Here is an 18085-nt window from a genome sequence, read left to right as displayed (position 1 = left end):
CATTTTGGGATGTTGCGGTATCCATGAAGCAGACAAAGTGAGTAAGTGAAGAGCAGACCTCATTGTGAAACAGGGCAAGAGGAGGAGGCCATTCAGCCCCTTGAGCCTGTTCCCACACAACAATTTGTATTTATATAGCGCCTTTAACGTAGTGAAACGTCCCAATTTTGAGATAAAACAATTTGACACCGACCTGCATAAGTAGAAATTAGCGCAGGTGATCAAAAGCTTGGTCAAAGAGGTAGGTTTTAAGGAGCAGTCTTAAAGGAGGAAGGAGAGGCGGAGAGATTTAGGCAGGGAGTTCCAGAGCTTGGGGCCTGGGCTACAGAAGGCACAGCCACCAATGGTGGAGCGATTATAATCAGTGATGCTCAAGAGGGCAGAATTAGAGGAGCGCAGACATCTCTGGAGAGGGGAGGGGAGAGATTAGAGATAGGGTGGAGGCCATGCAGCGATTTGAAAATAAGTATGTTTCACCATTCAATTAGATCATGGTTGATCTATTCCTCAACTCCATCTGCTCACCTTTTTCCTCCATGTCCCTTGATGTCCTTAGCCAACAAAAAAACTGCCAATCCATCTTGAAAATTTCAAATGGTCCCCAGCATCCCCAATATTTGAAGGGGAGCAAGATACAGGGCTATGGGGAGAGGGAGAGCGAGTGCGGGGCAGTTGGATGAATAACCTGAGCAAAGTGTCGACACCGATGCAGTGGGGCAACATGCAGCCTCCTGCACTTTCAACTTCCTCTCCGGATCCTGCAGCTTTATTGGTTTCTCTCCTCCTGTGACGAGTTGCCTCGCGACCATCCGCGGTGATGGGTGATATTTGGAGCTCGACGTGTTGGGAACAACGAGCGCAGAGAGACGTACCCATTTCTGAAGGTGCTTGTGTCGCTAGACCCTGAATTGGGATTGTGGGCCCCGATTAACTCCGACGTCCTCTTGTCCTTTTTCTTGTTGAAGGTAACTTGGTCGGAGAAACCGCTTTGGACATTGCAAAGAAGTTAAACCACTCCCGCTGCGAGGAACTGGTACAGTTTAAATTTTTTTTTTTTTACATTGTCCATCTTGAATCATTTATATCCAGTGATTGTGGCTTTGAAGCGGAAGTTGAGCTGTTGCATAACTCTGATTGCAGCTTGATCAAGCGCTGGCAGGGAAGTTCAATCCTCCAGTTCATGTGGAGTACGAGTGGGTTATGCAACAAGACTATGTTTACGACAGTGAGGAGGATTCGGATGAAAAGGTAACATAACCAGCTGCTATGTTCTTTCCACGGCCTCCTACCTTTCGCCCAACGGTTAGTCTGTAGAATTCAGTCTTGAGATGCACTGGTTAGGCCCCAGCCTGGAGTATTTTGTTCATTTCTGGGCACCACACTTTAGGAAGGATGTCAAGGCCTTGGAGAGGGTGATGGAATGGTATCGGGGACATAAGAACATAAGAAATAGGAACGGGAGTAGGCCATACGGCCCCTCGAGCCTGCTCCGCCCTTCAATAAGGTCATGGCTGATCCGATCATGGACTCAGCTCCACTTCCCTGCCCGCTCCCCATAACCCCTTATCCCCGTATCATTCAAGAAACTGTCTCTTTCTGTCTTAAATTTATTCAATGTCCCAGCTTCCACAGCTCTCTGAGGCAGTGAATTCCACAGATTTACAACCCTCTGAGAGAAGAAATCTCTTCTCATCTCTCTTTTAAATGGGTGGCCCCTTATTCTAAGATCATGCCCTCTAGTTCTAGTCTCCCCCATCAGTGGAAATATCCTCTCTGCATCCACCTTGTCAAGCCCCCTCAATCTTTTACGTTTCGATAAGATCACCTCTCATTCTTCTGAATTCCAGTGAGTAGAGGCTCAACCTACTCAACCTTTCCTCATAAGTCAACCCCATCATCCTCAGAACCAACCTAGTGAACCTTCTCTGAACTGCCTCCAAAGCAAGTATATCCTTTCGTAAATATGGAAACCAAAACTGCACGCAGTATTCCAGGTGTGGCCTCACCAATACCTTGTATAGCTGTAGCAAGACTTCCCTGCTTTTATACTCCATCCCCTTTACAATAAAGGCCACGTGGGGTTTCAGTTATGTGGAAAGACTGGAGAAACTGGAATTGTCCTCATTTAGAACAAAAAAAGAAAGATTTGCATTTATATAGCGCCTTTCACGACCACCGGATGTCTCGAAGCGTTTTACAGCCAATGTAGCACTTTTGGAGTGTGGTCACTGTTGTACTGTGGGAACCGCAGCAGCCAAGCTCCCACAAAGAGCAATGTGATGATGACCAGATAATCTGTTTTGTTATATTGATTGAGGGATAAATATTGGCCCCAGAACACCGGGGATAACTCCCCTGCTCTTCTTCGAAATAGTGCCGTGGTATTTTTTCACCTCCACCTGAGAGAGCAGCCGGGGCCTCAGTTTAACGTCTCATCTGAAAGACGGCCCCTCCGACAGTGCAGCGCTCCCTCGGCACTGCACTGAGAGTGTCAGTCTAGATTTACGTGCTCAAGTCTCTGGAGTGGGACATGAGCCCACAACAGAGAAGGTTAGGAGGACATTGCAAAATCGTGAATGGTTTCGATAGTGTAAATAAAGGGAAAACTGTTTCCAGTGGCAGGAGGGTCGGTAACAGAGGGCACGGATTTAAGGTGATTGGCAAATGAACCAAAGGCAACATGAGGGAAGAAAATTACGCAGCGAGTTGTTTGGATCTGAAAGGGTGGTGGAAGCAGATTCAATAGTAACTTTCCAAAGGGAATTAGATAAATACTCGAAGGGAATAAAGTTGCAGGGCTATAAGGAACGAACAGGGGGAGTGGGACTAATGGATGACTCTTTCAAAGAGTTGGCACAGGCACGATGGGCCGAATGGCCTCTGTGCTGTATGACATGCTACATGTTCGAAGGGGGTAGGCTCCCCTTTGTGTCTTAGTTGGAGACTGCACTGGGCCATGTGGAGCAGACAAGGAAGATCCCAGGTTTGATTACCCTTATCCTGCGTTCTCTGACCTCAGCTGTAGGGGGCGCTACAATTGACCTCCGCGTAGAGTATAAACGTGGTTGGTGAATATATCCGGAAGAAATGACAATATTTCTTTAATTAATTTGTTCTTATGAAATGTGGTCCAGTTTCCTTAGTCTCTCCTCAAAACTGATGCCTCCCATTTCTTTCTGCACCCTTTCTATGGCCTTGATATCTTCCTTGCAGTAGGACACTCAAAACTGGATACTGTATTTTAACTGAGAACAAAATCCAGGCTGACATTCCCAATGCTGTACTGAGCAGGTGCTGCACTGTCGGAGGTGCCGTCTTTCGGATGAGACATTAAACTGAGCTCCCTTCTGCCCTCACTGGCAGATATAAAAGATCCCGTGGCACTGTTTCGAAGAGGAGCAGGGGAGTTTTCCCTGGTGTCCTGACCAATATTTATCTCTCAACCAATATCACTAGAAGTGGATTATCTGATCATGATTCCATGCTGTTTGCAAATTGGCTGATGCGTTTCCTACAACACTTACTACACTTCAAAAGTGCATCATTGGTCATAAATCACTTTGTGACGTCCTGAGTCTGTGAAAGTCCCTATATAAACGCACGTCTTTCTTTCTTGCACAGTCCTCGGGTATAATGTGATCGTTCTAGCCTCCTTTGGTGCATACAGTCTTTACACAATAAGCTTTTGGATTGATGAGCAGATGCTGCCCTCTTGTGGCAGGTTACTGTCAATCCAATTACAGATGGGTCGAGATCTGAATGAAGGAATGATTTGAATTCTATGGCTAGTTCCATCATTACTTTTCACTCTTTCTGTTCCTTACCTTCCTCTCGCTTTTAGTTGTACAGTATTGTCTAAAATTAGAACACTTCTGTCACAAAAATTGATGAGGGGTTCTGAGTAGGGCAAAATCTTGGATGTAGATGGGAGATGTGAAGGAGGGGAACTTTAGTGTTTGATGAGCAGATTGGTCTAACCCCTCTTGTATCTTGAAGACATAAATTAACTTGGCCATCCGTGCTGAGGTCTGTAAGCTCCCCACAGACCAGAATTGAACCTGGTACTGTCTGTACGAATCCCTGTGCAGTGCTGAGGGAGTGCTGCACTGTCGGAGGAGCCATCTTTCAGGTCAGACGTTCAGCCAAGGCATTGGCTGCCTGATTCAATTTACAATGGTTCAAGTGGACAATAGATAGAAAGACTTGAATTTATATAGCGCCTTTTACAACCTCCGGATGTCTCAAAGCGCTTTACAACCAATGAAGTACTTTTGGAGTGTAGTCACTGTTATAATGTAGGCAACATGGCAACCAATTTGCGCACAGCAAGCTCCCACAAACAGCACTGTGATAATGACCAGATAATCTGTTTTTGTTCTGTTGATTGAGTGATAAATATTGTCCAGAATACCGGGGGTAACTCCCCTGCTCTTCTTAGAAATAGAGCCATGGGATCTTTTGCGTCCACCTGAGAGAGCAGAGGGGGCCTCGGTTTAACGTCTCCTCCAAAAGATGGCACCTCCGACAGTGCAGTGCTCCCTCAGCACTGTACTGGAGTGTCAGCCTAGATTTCTTTGTGCTCGAATCTGGAATGAGACTTGAACTCTCAATCTTCTGACCCCGAGGCGAGGGTGTTACCCACTGCATCACAGCTGACATTGATGACAGTACCTGCTTCCCTGGCCAACATTCCCCCCTGAACCGACAGCGCAAACTGTTCATTTGTTTCATTGCTGTGAGTAAATTTATCGCAAATTTAAGGTCACTAAACTTTGAACAGAAATATTGTCCTTAAATATAAAGCACTTTGAGATGCAATGCTGTATAAATACCTCTGTGTCTCTCTGTGTCTCTCTGTGTCTCTCTGTGTGTCTCTCTGTGTCTCTCTGTGTCTCTCTCTGTCTCTCTGTGTCTCTCTCTGTCTCTCTGTGTCTCTCTCTGTCTCTCTCCCTCTCCCTCTCCCTGTCTGTCGTGTTCTCTGTTGCCATTGGCCATTGTGTTCACCTCACCACAACTTATAAATTGCTGCTTTATCTGTTTTTCTTCCCCCTCCTCAGATCAGTCCTTTACAAAGGTCGTTTAAACCCATTGGTGTCGGTCAACTCTCTCCTGGTCCATCCAGTGCTTCCTTCACGATGTCACCATTTGTGAGCCACAGCCCCTCTGGCTCCAAGAAGGAAAGGTGGAGTTTCATCAGCTCCAATATTGTAAATGAGACGTACGGGGCGTTAATCCTGCACTCCAAGCCAGCTCCTCATTCTCCACCCAGCGACACCACCCCACCACCACTGCCAGTCAAGACCTTCACCAGGGGTGAGTCTTCAACAAAACCGGTCAGGGATGTTGGGTGGGGCAAGGGGGGAAGGGGCCTTTCGGAAAACACTGGCCTTTCATCTCGTGGACCTGGGTTTGAATCCAGCGCCGTCTTCTCTGGCTCCCTTACAGCCAGGAGGCAATGTGAAATGGGTTTGGGTTGTCTCAGCTTCGTGGGTATTGCAAAGTATTTACAGCACAGGCCATTCAGTCCAATCGGTCTATCCCAGTGTTTATGTTCCACATAAGCCTCCTCCCACTCCTCTTTATCTCACCTCATCAACATAACATAGGAAATAGGAGTGGGCCATACGGCACCTCAAGCCTGCTCCACCATTTAGTATCCCTTGATTCCCTTGGCCGGGTATGGAGCCTGGGGCCTTGGGTCGGGTATGGAACCTGGGGCCTTGGTCAGTGTGGGACTGTTCCATACTGTAAGGTATACTTAGCAACTGGGCTCTTGGAGGAAGCTTTCCACTTGGCAGTTAAAGAAACAAAGAACTTGCATTTATATGGCGCCTTTCAGGGCATTCCTAAGTGCTTTGTAGCCTATGAAGTACTTTTTGAGGTGTAGTCACTGTTATAATGTTTTAAAAATAGGCAACGTTTGATCTGTTTTAAACCCACCTTCTCGTGCTTAGTCTGTACAATGTTTCAATGTAAAGGATTCATAGAACTGCGTTGAATTTCCCTCTGTAGCCGGCTCCGCAGATGGACAGAACAAGCGAGGTTCCACATCCTTCGGGAATGGTCCTGTACTCCCACCATCTCCGAGTCATGTGATCACACCTGCAAAGTCTCCAGGTAACTGGTCCTTTCACTCGAAAGGTTTTTCTTTGTGCTTGTCCAGGGCACACCTGCCAGTGGAGCGGTGGAACATTACAGGCATTGAGATAAAATGAAAGAAAACATACTTTTAAGATCTGAAATCACAGTTTCTCTCATTTTCACTGGTCTTCCCAGGCCCCAGCCCGGAGGTTAGGCCGTGCCCGCTCCCAGGCCCCAGCCCGGAGGTTAGGCCATGCCCGCTCCTAGGCCCCAGCCAGCCTGGTGGTTAAGCAAGGTCCACTCCCAGGCCGGGTGCCAAAGCTGGTTGCTGGGTGTTTTGCAAGGACAGGCCTAGGGAGGAGACCCACCAGCTGAAGTGAGACACTCATTTTAATGGGCTCCTGGAAGCAGCCCATGGGGCAGCAGCCTGGTTTTGATGTTGGCCAGGAAATTCAAACTGAGCCACCTTTGAACAACTGAGTGTTTTCCCTCACTGAACCTGGGGTGAACTCGTGTGCACAGGGAGTCCAAACAGACCGAACCATTCAATTTACCAATAGGCAGCTGCTGCAGACATTGGGCGGTGGGGGCGGTCAAAAAACAAGTTGGGTCCACTCACAGTACAAATATAGGGTGGGTGTGAAGATGGTTTAACGCAAGGCCTCCAAGCATCCACAGCCTTCTGCGGGAGAGAATTCTAAAGATTCACGTGCCTTTTGAGTGAAGAAATTTCTCCTTACCTCAGTCCTAAACGGCTGACCCCTGTGACCTCTAATTCCAGACTTCCAGCCGGGGGGAACATCCTCCCAGCATCTACCCTGTTAAGCCCCTTAAGCATTTTATGTGTTTTAATGAGATTAAACATGCAAGTAAAAGATGTGATGTGCAACTGAAAGATGCCTTAGACTGCTTCATCAATCTGAGTCAGCCAAGGATGCCAATGCCAGCCTTTTTTCTTTTGGCCCAGGCCGCCCAGATCTGCCCTGGAGACACTCCATCGCTGGGGCGACCGAGATCTCGAGCTCCCAGAGCAGGCCAAGCTCTCAGAACAGACTGTCCCATCACTGGGTCGTCCAGGCACCGACCGAACTGCCGGACTGCAGGAGGCCAGGCTCACTGAGTGAAATGTCCCTTCAGCACACGGAGCAGCAGCCCCCTCCTGCCCACCCAGCACCACCGCAGACACCGCCGCCAGTGAGGTAAGAGACCCCCCCTTCCCTCTGACCGCAGTCAGCCATCTCCCCTTTGCCAAGCAAGGTTCACCTCTCCCCGGTCTAACGACGGAATCTTAACCCTGCGTCCAGTTCACACAGTGGTGGCAAGTGTGGCTGGTGGGTTTGTTTGGGTATAGTTCCCACACTCTGCTTTTCCCAGTGGAGTACGGGGCTGATTTTGTGGCTTAAAAAAAAAAAAAATTGAAACAACTTAAATCGCCCACATCGGACAAAACGGCGCTAACCATTTTTTGCCATCATGGTCGTTCTCAATTGCAAAGTCGCCAATTCTGCCGGGTTAAACCAGCGGCTATTTGGAGGCAGAAACCGGGTGCAGTTCACACCTCGTTGAGGCGCTGTTACTGATTCCACTTTTGGGTTATGGAGCCGAGCAAAGAATTCAGCGGAAGAGATGGAGACTCGGTCAACTGATCCCACTATGGAGGCGCGAGTCAGGAGTCTCCTCCCGTCGGTCGTGCGCGGTGGTCCAGGTGTAGTTGCCGATTTAGGGGTGAAGGTTAACGGGCCTTAAACACAACACTTTGAAGGTTAAATCCGCCCGATGCACAAATCACGTTGGCACCAACACACCTGCTCGAAGCCGCAAGGACCACGTTCCCATTCCCACTCTCGGAGGGGAGGGGCGCTGGGAATGGACGTCGGGAAATCACGGGCTCGATTTTTCGATACCTGGTTTCGGTGGGCGATTTATTTTCCAACTCACGCCCTGGATGCTGCTTGGTGTTTTCGAGAGATCGTTTGATACTCGTTACCACCACCAGGGGGGAGGAGGCACTGTCGAACCAGCGTGCAGTGCTTGGCCGGGAGGCCTGAGAAGGGGCGAGTTGGTTGGAGGCTGTGCCAGCCCGAGAATTTGGGCCTAATCCCAAGTTCTCTGGAAAACGCGTTTTGTGGGATGTAAACAAGACGCAGCAATGGTCTTCTGTTCGAACAGGAGGCTCTGCCTGGACTAGCAAGTCACCAGAATGCAGAACTCCTGCCAGACGGTCTGGTACCCATATACATGCAACTTGCATTTTATATAGAGTCTGTAACATCGTAAATCTGTCCTAAAGCACTTCACAGGAGCGTTATCAGACAATGTTGGACACCGAGCCAATATTAGGAGATATTAGGACAAAGAGGTTGGTTCTTGAGTGTCTTGAAGGAGAAGGGAGAGATAGAGAAGTTTAGGGAAGGAATTCCAGAGCTTTGGGGCCTAGGTAGCTGGTGATTAAAATCAGAAATACGCAAGAGACCGAAATTGGAGGAGTACTGAGATCTCGGAGGGTTGGTTGTGGGCAATGTTCCCATTTATTTATTTTTTGGCTGCGCAGCCCATTCAATAATTTCCCACAGGAGGTCCTGGCTGTACAGCTTAGAGAGAGCATTGGTTGTAGGGCTAGAGGAGGTTACAGAGATAGAGACGGGTGAGGCCATGGAGGGATTTGGAGCGAACTAAATCAGGGATGCGCAAGAGGCCAGAATTGGAGGAGTGCGGAGATCTCAAAGGAGTGAAGGGTTGGAGGAGATTACAGAGATCGGGAGGGGCCGAGGTCATGGAGGGATTTGAAAACCAGGATGAGAATTGAGACGTTGCCGGACTGGGAGTCCGTGCAGGTCGGCAAGCACAGGGTGAGGGGTGCACGGGACTTGATGCGAGTTCCAGGCTTGTAAAGTACAGTCTGTGCTAGGGGCTCTAGGAAAATTACCATTTCTTTTAAATAAGAAAAAAATCTCTTGCAGCCCCAATCGTAAAACATTCACCAGAAAACCGAGTGGTGACAAGGCGATAAAGAAACCGAGAGGTACGTCACGCCATGGACCTGGGTATAAAGGTAGGACAGTAACCATCCGCCAAGCAGGGGCTTGGTCGTGTGTCGTGTATCTCAAAATTCCTATTGAATTCATTGTCTGTTTACGCAAACCGTAATTCTAGGAATGAGGGAAGAGATTGGGAGATACTCTCGAATCTAACTGCGTTAATGTTGCATTCTGTAACATAATTCATAGCAACACATTGCTATTAAGAACTAGTTGTTCAACCTTTTGCTAATAAACCAATCACACTACACATTACCAGTTCATCCACCAGGCTCACAACCACCTGCCTCATCGTGTATCCCCTAAACCCAACTGGCTGGGGTTTTATTGAGTCCTGTGAACATCACGTGACTGGCAAACCACTCCCAACTCAACAGCTCTACAAACCTGTGAGCATATACACACAGGTGCATACATTACACATTCCTCAAACCACTGCCTGTTTTAAAAAGTCTCGTGTCTCACACTTCGTTTACAGCCTTGTAAGGAACGAAGGAAGCCAGGCATTTCTTACCGGGTCCTGCTGACCTAGAGCCTGAATTTTACTGAGTCCGAAGGTTGTGAGTTCAATCTTCACTCCAGGGCTGGAGCATATAATCCAGGGAGGAAGTGCTACACTGTCAGAGGTGCTGTCTTTTGGATGAGATGTTAAACCAAGATGTCTGCTCTCTCAGGTGGATGTAAAAGATCCAATGGCTCTATTTCAAAGAAGAGTAGGGGAGTTCTCCCCAGTGTCCTGGCCAGTGTTTATCCCTCAATCTACATGATCAAAACAGATTATCTGGTCATTATCACATTGCTGTTTGTGGGAGCTTGCTGAGTGCAACTTGGCTGCCCCGTTTCCTACATTACAACAGTGACTACAATTTAAAAGTACTGCACCAGCTGTAAAGCACTTTAGGATATCCTGAAGTTGTGAAAGGAGCTATATATATGCAAGTTCTTTCTTTTAGCACAGGCTCAAAGGCAGTTTAAACAGACTGTCCCTCCTGTAGATCAGTCCATTACGTAGGCATCAATAATTTTAACATTACAGTACAACTAGCTACAACAACAACTTTTAACAGAGTAAAACGTACAAAGGTGCTTCACAGGAGCGATTATCAAACACAATTTGTCACTGAGACCCATAAAGAGATATTAGGCCAGATGACCAAAAGTTTAGTCAATGAGATAGGTTTTAAGGAGCATCTTAAAGGAGGAGAGGTGGACAGGTTTAGGGGGGGAATTCCAGAGCTAAGGACCCAGGTAGCTGAAGGCACGGATGCCATTGGGGATGCGCAACAGGCCAGAAGCAGGGGGACGCAGAGATCTTGGAGGATTCTGGGGCTGGATGAGGATATAGAGAAAGGGCGGGGGGAGTGGCCGTGGGCCACGGAGGGACTTGAAAACAAGGGTGGGAATTTTGAAATTGAGGCATCACCAGACCAGGAGCTAAAGTAGGTCAGCGAGCTCAGGAGTGATGGGTGAATAGGACTCGGTACGGGCAACAGAGTTTTGGATGAGCTGAAGTTTATGGAGGGTGGAAGGCAGTATCCAAAAGATGGATATTACCCCAATCCTTTGGAGAACAGGCGACCATGTGTTGAAACTGTCTGATCTTTTCTCCTGTTCTGTCCCTTCCCCACCCCCCCACCCCCCATCCCCCATATACTGCCAACTCCACGTGGCATCCATATGACATCATCCACCCTCAGCCAAGCACTGACTCTGTAGCCCATTTAACCCATATATTGAGACGCTTCCATTTTGTTCCTCCCTGACTCTTTCCAGCGATTTTTTTTTTTCAGAAGACGCAACTTAAAACAATCTACCTTTGTGCAGTTCAGGGTTACACCCCTGTGATAACAATTGGAGACATTCCCTTAACAATCAGCATCAGACAGTGTATCAAGTAGGCAACTGGGTTGGACACAGACTAGATGAATCTGGCTGTCTGCAAGGTGGAGTTTGTAAGTTTTAAACCTTTGGGCAATTCCTTTTTAAACATTTAATCTAATCTTTTTAAACCCCTCCAACCACAGTCCTTCAGGCAACATGACCAACGATGCAATTTCAGTTGTTTAAATCTTAAACGCCTTGGGAAGTTTTACTATGTTAAAGGCACTATATATAATAAAAGTTGATATTATTAATAAATCTTGTCTGGTCTCGGTAGCTAAGCAGAGTCAGGCCTGGTTAGTACTTGGATGGGAGACTTGCTGGGAATACCAGGTGCTGCAGTACAGTTTTCCTGGGAGTGGGACTCTCTCAAAGAGCCAGCATAGGCACGGTGGGCCGAATGGCCCCCTTCTGTGCTGTGTGATTCTATGAAAATAAATGTGATTCATTTCTTGTTTCCCATTTTATTTAAAAAAGGAGAATACCTCTCGACAGCAGACTCGAGTTCAAGAAGTCGAGAAGATGTCTACATTGTCCCAGTGAGCTCCAAACCAATCCCTGTACCATTGCCAAGGAAATCTGTTGGGGTGAGTTGATGGAGACCTCCTGCTGTGTAATTGTGACTGCAGTGCTTCTTAGACATAGAAACATAGAAAATAGGTGCAGGAGTAGGCCATTCAGCCCTTCTAGCCTGCACCGCCATTCAATGAGTTCATGGCTGAACAAGGAAAAAGAAATGCACAAGGAAGTGTCAAATCATAGAATGTTGTAGCAAGTCTGCGCTCGAGCGTTTCGCTGTGAGCCACCGAGACTAATACAGTCCTTCTCGTCCCCGTACCCTTCAGTATTACCCTTTATTGTTTTCAAGCAACTAATTCCCACAGCAAATCCCAGCACGTGGGGATCTGACACTCTCCTAATGACTCGCTCCCAATGTGGGGATCGTGACACTCTTCCAACACGAGGTTTAGAAACTTGCTGACGTGCCAGAGCACCTGTCGGTGTACGGCTTATGCGATGCAGAATCCTGGATTTATAATCAAGTGTTCAAGTTCCGTCATGGGCAGTTTGAGAATTTTAATTCCGTTTTGGGGGGGGGGGAAAAAATAAATAAAATCTGTTTTTAAAAAAAAAACAAACGGCATCAGTAAAAGTGAACTTGAAGCTGTCTGATTGTCGTAATGTCCCTTGAGGGAAGGAAACCTGGCGACCTTGCCCGGTCTGGGCCTATATGTGACTCCAGTTTCACACCAATCTGCTTCACTCTTGATCGCCCTCCGCAGTGGTTTAACAAGCCGCTCTGTGATATCAAACTTCTTGCAGCGGTTCAAGAAAGCGGCTCGCCACCACCTCTCGAGGCAACTAGGATGGGCAATAAATGTCGGCCTTGCCGTCGATGCCTACGTCTCGAGAATTAGTGCTAATGAGAGAAACCCCTTGCGATCCTGGATCGCAGAATACAGGGCGTCTCTGGCTGCGGAAGAGCTGCGTTGTTTCACGCTGTTCACTTCCACAGGCGAAGCTGAAGCAGAAGAGAGTTAAGGCGATCCTGGACTGTTCAGCGGACAATCCCGATGAGCTAACCTTCACGAAGGGAGAGGTCATTGTTGTGACTGGAGAAGAAGACTCGTTTTGGTGGGTGAGTGCCTTTATTCCTTTTCAAAAACTCTTCCTGCTATCAAATAAGCTTTGCAGCCTCCACGTACAGCCAGGACAGACCGAAGGTAGGGACCAACTGCCGTCAATCCGAGGGGAATTCACCGGGCACTCCTTACAACAACAACTTGCATTTACGTAGCGCCTTTAATATAGAAAAATTCCCAAAGTGATTCACAGGAGGTATTCGGGCAGGTGAAAGAGGTAGGTTTTAAGGAGCAACTTAAAGGAGGATCGAGAGGCAGAGAGGTTTGGGGAAGGCATTCCAGCACTTGGGCCTAGGCAGCTGAAGGCACGACTGCCAATGGTGGAGCGATGAAAATCGGGGACGTACAAAAAGGCCAGAATTGGAGGCTTATTATCTTGTAAATAGAAAGCAAAGAAAGACTTTTACAAAGGGGTACATATAGAATATACGGCACAGAAACAGGCCATTCGACCCAACCAGTCCAGGCCGGCATTTATGCTCCACTCGAGCCTTCTCCCGTCTTTCCTCATCTAAGTCTAACAGCATAACCTTCTATTCTCTTCTCCCTCATACGCTTGTCCAGCCTCCTCTTAAATGCATCGATACTATTCGCTTCAATCCCTCCCTGTGGCAGCGAGTTCCATATTCTCAGCACTCTTTGGGTAAAGAATTTTCTCCTGAATTCCCTATTGGATTTCTTGGTGACTATCTTTTTTTGATGGCCTCTAATTATGCTCTGCCCCACAAGTGGAGACATTTTCTTTCTCTATCCACTCTATCATTCGGTCACCCCTCCGCCTTTTTTCAAGGGAAAAGAGACCCAGCCTGTACATCCTTTCCTGATATGTATACCCTCACATTTCTGGTATCATCCCTGTATATCTTCTCTGCACCCTCTCCAGTGCCTCTATCCTTTCTATAATATGGCGACCAGAACTGTACGCAGTATTCTACGTGTGTCTAACCAAGGTTCGATACAGGTTTAGCATAACTTCCCTAATTTCCAAATCTATACCTCTAGAAATAAACCTGAGTGCTTAGTTTGCTTTTTTTATGGCCTTGCCAACCTGTGTCGCAACTTTTAGCGATTTGTGTATTGGTGCTCCCAAGATCCCTTTGTTTGTCTACCCCACCTAGATTCTCGCCCTCCAAGTAATAAGTGACCTCCCTATTCTCCCTCCCAGACTGCTGCTGGAATATGATTCCACAGGTGATACTGTACCCAAGTGGCTATTCTTCATACGTGAGCCTTGACGGTGTACATTAGCAAGCTGTTCGACTGTGAAGCACCTCACAGTGCAGCTCAACCTTATCCTCGGTCCGACCCAATAATGATCATGACTAGGCACTCCGGGTGGTTTTTTTTTTCTTGTTTTGCCTGCCTTTCCAAGCCCAGGGTACTGAGGCCCATTTTGGCATCCCTGACTGCCACCCTGGTTGACGATGGCTAATTCCACGCTGACTGGGAATCGATCCTTCAACTTCTAGGTCTGCACTAGCTCAGTGCTCAACCAAACCGTGCTTTGGCTCAATATATAGTAACTTTTATACAAGGCCTTTGGAACTATTTCAGTCATGGATCAACAGACAGAAGCAGAATGACAGTGACTCTCTTCAACCCTTCATAAGGGGTACGGTAGCATAGTGGTTATTTTACTCAACTGGTAATCCAGAGGTCTGGCCTAATGATCCAGAGACATGAGTTCAAATCCCACCACGGCAAGCTGAGGGAATTTAAATTCAGTTCATAAATAAATCTGGAATAAAAAGCTGGTATCAATAATGGTGACCATAAAACAACCGGAATGTCATAACAACCCATCTGGATCACTAATATCCTTTTGAAGGAAGGAAATCTGCCGTCCTTACCCGGTCTGGCCTATATGTGACTCCAGACCCACAATGCAATTGATTCTTAACTGCGCTTTCAAATGGCGGCTCACCACCGCCTTCTCATGGGCAGTTAGGGGTGGACAATAAATGCTCGCCTGCGATGCCCATGAGTGAATTTTTTTTAAAGTCAGGAATTGCTCATTGGCAGTTGTAAATAATGTTAATTGCTGGAATCTGCTCCTTTCACAGGTTGGACACATTGAAGGGGACAAATCAAGGACAGGAGCGTTCCCAGTAGACTATGTCCACCTATTGTCGGAATGACCAGGACCTCCCCTTCTCCAATGGAAGGAGTTTTGAGACCGGTTGACTTTTGTGAACTGCACAGGAAGCCCTTCTGAAAGCTTGGGTTTCCCAGGTCAGGCTTGGGACAGTGCTGGCTGCCCTACCTTGCAATGCCAGCCTGGGCTGTTGGGTTTCAGTCTTATTACAAGATGCCCTTTGTGGGCCTTCATTGGTCCCCATTGTTGTCGCTATCATTGGAGAATCATGGATATTCCAACCAAGCTTGAATCCGACTTTGAAACTGTTTGTCTACAATGACTGTCTTGTTTTAGTATTTATCAGCTATTCCTTTCGTATATCTCAATTTTATGGATTAATGAAATTGTCGTGGGCTAATTGATTATGGGTTGGCACAGCTGAACCAGGACATGGGGTGTCTACCTGAGCAACACATTCCACAGAGTTGGACCCAGGACTAAATTGAGGAATGTTGCAGGAGCTCTGAAGTGTGAGGGCCCTGAAGGATGAACCATGCTTTGCTGAGGATAGCAATGCACATTTGTTAGTGTGTGACTGATGCAGGTTCCATGCGCCTGGTGTTACCTTCGAGCGGGGCAAGTACCATGCAGGGACTGAATGTTTACTGCACAAGTTCAATACGGAATAGGGGGTCAAATGTTTGCCGTTGAGGGGGAAAGAAGGGGGAGGGTCTTGCAGAATATGGACTGAATGTTTATTGCACAAGTTGAATTGCAGTACATAGACTGAATGTTGGACTGCACAGTCTGAGAATCCGAAGATAAGGGGCTGCATTATAGGAAAACTGTAAATGTATCAAGTGAAGTTAAATGTTTAATACTGTCCATTGACTATCAAAGATCTCAACTACACTACAATGTCTATTGGAAGCTACAGGAGCCTTGCAAAAGGTAAAGGTGTTTGGGGCAGTTCACGGAGTATGAACGTAAGTGATGGAGAAGGAGACAACCACACAACGAGGCACCTGTTAACACTCACCATTTGTAAAACTCTGCTTTGAATGAGAATCCTTCTGATTGGTTCCCCATCGGCTGCACAAACTAGGACACTTTTATTTTTGTTGGAACAATGAATAATTTTACTTTAGGAGAATTCCAATACTACATGTATATCCAATAAGTTTTGCTTTTTGTCCATTGGAAGGACCTGTCGGTGGCTGAAGGAATCGCTGTATCGCCTCCCTTTTTAGCATGTACTAGAAGATCAAATTGGCAACATTTAAATAAATATTGTCAAAATATTGCTTTCTGTGGGGTTTTCAAATGGCTGGTGAGGGCGATGAGTGGGTGGGTTGGAGGGAACGGGGAAGCGGGAATGGGGGGGGGGGGCGGGGTGGGGGAAAGAGAGTCACCACCTGACTTGTTGCATTATCAAATCCTAAATATCAGCTCAGGCAATGATTTGAGAAAGCTGGTCAGTAAATTTGAGCAAATTATTGTGGTCAGGTCTGAGGCAAAATTTCCTCAGAGTGCAGTTTGCAGCAAAATCAAAAATGCATTTGTAATTTTGCCATGGATAATAAGCAGAGGAAAATCTCTCATTTCTTCTCACTCTCACCAGCCCTCCTCACCCCGGCACAGTGCTGGTGGTTTAGATTTTGGACAATTGTCCTTCCAAGGACAACTGCTCAAAGGTGTTTTGCGAGAAGTCGGACGTCATCTGTATTGGGACGTGCGATTGAAGAAAAAAAACTGTTCACGAGGGAGAGTGATCATTGACGAGAGCTCTTGTAAAATGCTTACAAGCAACAGGAGACACTTTGACACAGACATGCACTGAGCTGAGAAATTCAATAAAATGCACCGTGTGCCTCAATGTGGAAAGTTCCACCAGGGAGGGAGATGACAACTGACACAATGGATCAATAAAATCTATTAAGTTGTTACCACAGTGCGAAGTAACCTCCCCTAAAAGTATTTGGATAGGTTTTGTTTGCCTGTACAGTATTTAATTCTGTCCATCGCTCCACCATTGGCGGCCGTGCCTTTAGCCACCTAGGCCCCAAGCTCTGGAATTCCCTCCCTAAACCTCTCCGCCTCTCTACCTCTCTCTCCTCCTTTAAGGCCCTCCTTAAAGCCTACCTCTTTGACCAAGCTTCTGGTCACCTGTTATATCTCGTTCTTTGGCTCATTGACAATTGTCTGATTACACTCCCGTGAAGCGTTTTGGGACATTTTACTACGTTTAAGGTACTATATAAATCCAAGTTGTTGTTGTATGTGAGGCACTTTAAGCTGTTTCTGAGAGATCTGATAAGATGCTCTATAAATGGACATCTCACTTTCTTTCTCCGAGCCGCTAGGCTAGGAATCAAGAGATTACTGTCCAGTGACGCCTGACACTTCAAGTGAGGGCAAGATCAGTTTTGCCTCAACTGCCCCCATCAACACTCACTGTCTAAGCTCGCATGTAAAGAGCAGGCAGAGGGGTTATCAGTGCCCGTGATACCCTACCCCAATACAAGTTAGTGCCAACGGGATAGATGGGGGTTGGGAGCAGAGGGAAATGGCTGCTTGCACATGCAAAGCACCAACAAATCCTGGAAACGAGTCAGTAAACTAATCAGCCAAATTTTTTTTTCGCAGATGTTAAGCATTTGGTTTTCTATTTGCACATACAGACCATATGCTGGGAGAAGCAGAACTAGTTAGCATCGAGATGCGTCAACAACATTTTATGAAAGTAAGGGGATTGGAATAATGAATTGTCACAATCCATGAATAAAACCAAGAAACAATTAGCACTTTCATTTAAATGGAGAAGGCAGAGAAAGCCTACACCTCACAATATTATGTGGCTTGGTATCTAAATCTGTTTGAATACACTCCTGTGAAGCGACTTGGGATGTTTTTAACTACACTAAAGGCGCTATATAAATGCAAGTTGTTGCTGAGGAGAAAGAAATCGGGACCCAATCTCTTATTCGGCATACTAGAATATAAATTAAATGCTGGATTTTTAAAGTGAGTTCCTTAAATTACATTCGGGCTCAGTTATTTTATTCTATATTTCTTACATACTGTATTAAGTGGTCTCTCTCCCCCACTCCCTCATATTCATATCTGTGCATTACCCTCCAGACCACTGCGCCATCTGGTGGCAGGATGAGGGTTTGTTTCAATGTTCCTGCTCGCAGTGTCCACATGTGAGCTGGGAGACTGAGGAGCAGATAGGGGAGGGGTACTGCAAGTTGGCCTGGCCCATTCCTGCCTCCGTCCTGCTAGTTTCTTTTATTCATTCACTCTCGGGATGTTGGCATGCTGGCAAGACCGGCATTTATTGGCCATCCCTAGTCGCCCTCGAA

The 18085-nt window shown here is 46.8% G+C and overlaps 1 protein-coding gene across 5 annotated transcripts in view; it reads left to right on the top strand.

Moving 5' to 3' along the window:
• The window catches only part of LOC139279771 (arf-GAP with SH3 domain, ANK repeat and PH domain-containing protein 2-like), a 102906-nt gene extending 86885 nt beyond the window's left edge, over positions 1–16021 (top strand). For 3 of the 5 annotated variants that reach the window (XM_070898973.1, XM_070898975.1, XM_070898976.1), the window contains exons 20-28: positions 966–1033; positions 1141–1248; positions 5058–5313; positions 6013–6117; positions 7049–7280; positions 9042–9133; positions 11478–11587; positions 12517–12639; positions 14707–16021. In XM_070898973.1, coding sequence (XP_070755074.1) covers positions 966–1033; positions 1141–1248; positions 5058–5313; positions 6013–6117; positions 7049–7280; positions 9042–9133; positions 11478–11587; positions 12517–12639; positions 14707–14781 — 1169 coding nt within the window. In that variant the 3' untranslated portion in view covers positions 14782–16021. The remainder of the gene's footprint in view (positions 1–965; positions 1034–1140; positions 1249–5057; positions 5314–6012; positions 6118–7048; positions 7281–9041; positions 9134–11477; positions 11588–12516; positions 12640–14706) is intronic. The other 2 variants (XM_070898974.1, XM_070898977.1) reach the window with 2 other exon arrangements.
• The last annotated feature ends 2064 nt before the right edge of the window (positions 16022–18085 follow it).

This window comes from Pristiophorus japonicus, chromosome 14 (genome assembly GCF_044704955.1).
Source record: "Pristiophorus japonicus isolate sPriJap1 chromosome 14, sPriJap1.hap1, whole genome shotgun sequence".
Classification (NCBI taxonomy): domain Eukaryota; kingdom Metazoa; phylum Chordata; class Chondrichthyes; family Pristiophoridae; genus Pristiophorus; species Pristiophorus japonicus.
Note: the sequence above shows the minus strand (reverse complement) of the source record. Positions and strands in the feature narration are given on the sequence as shown.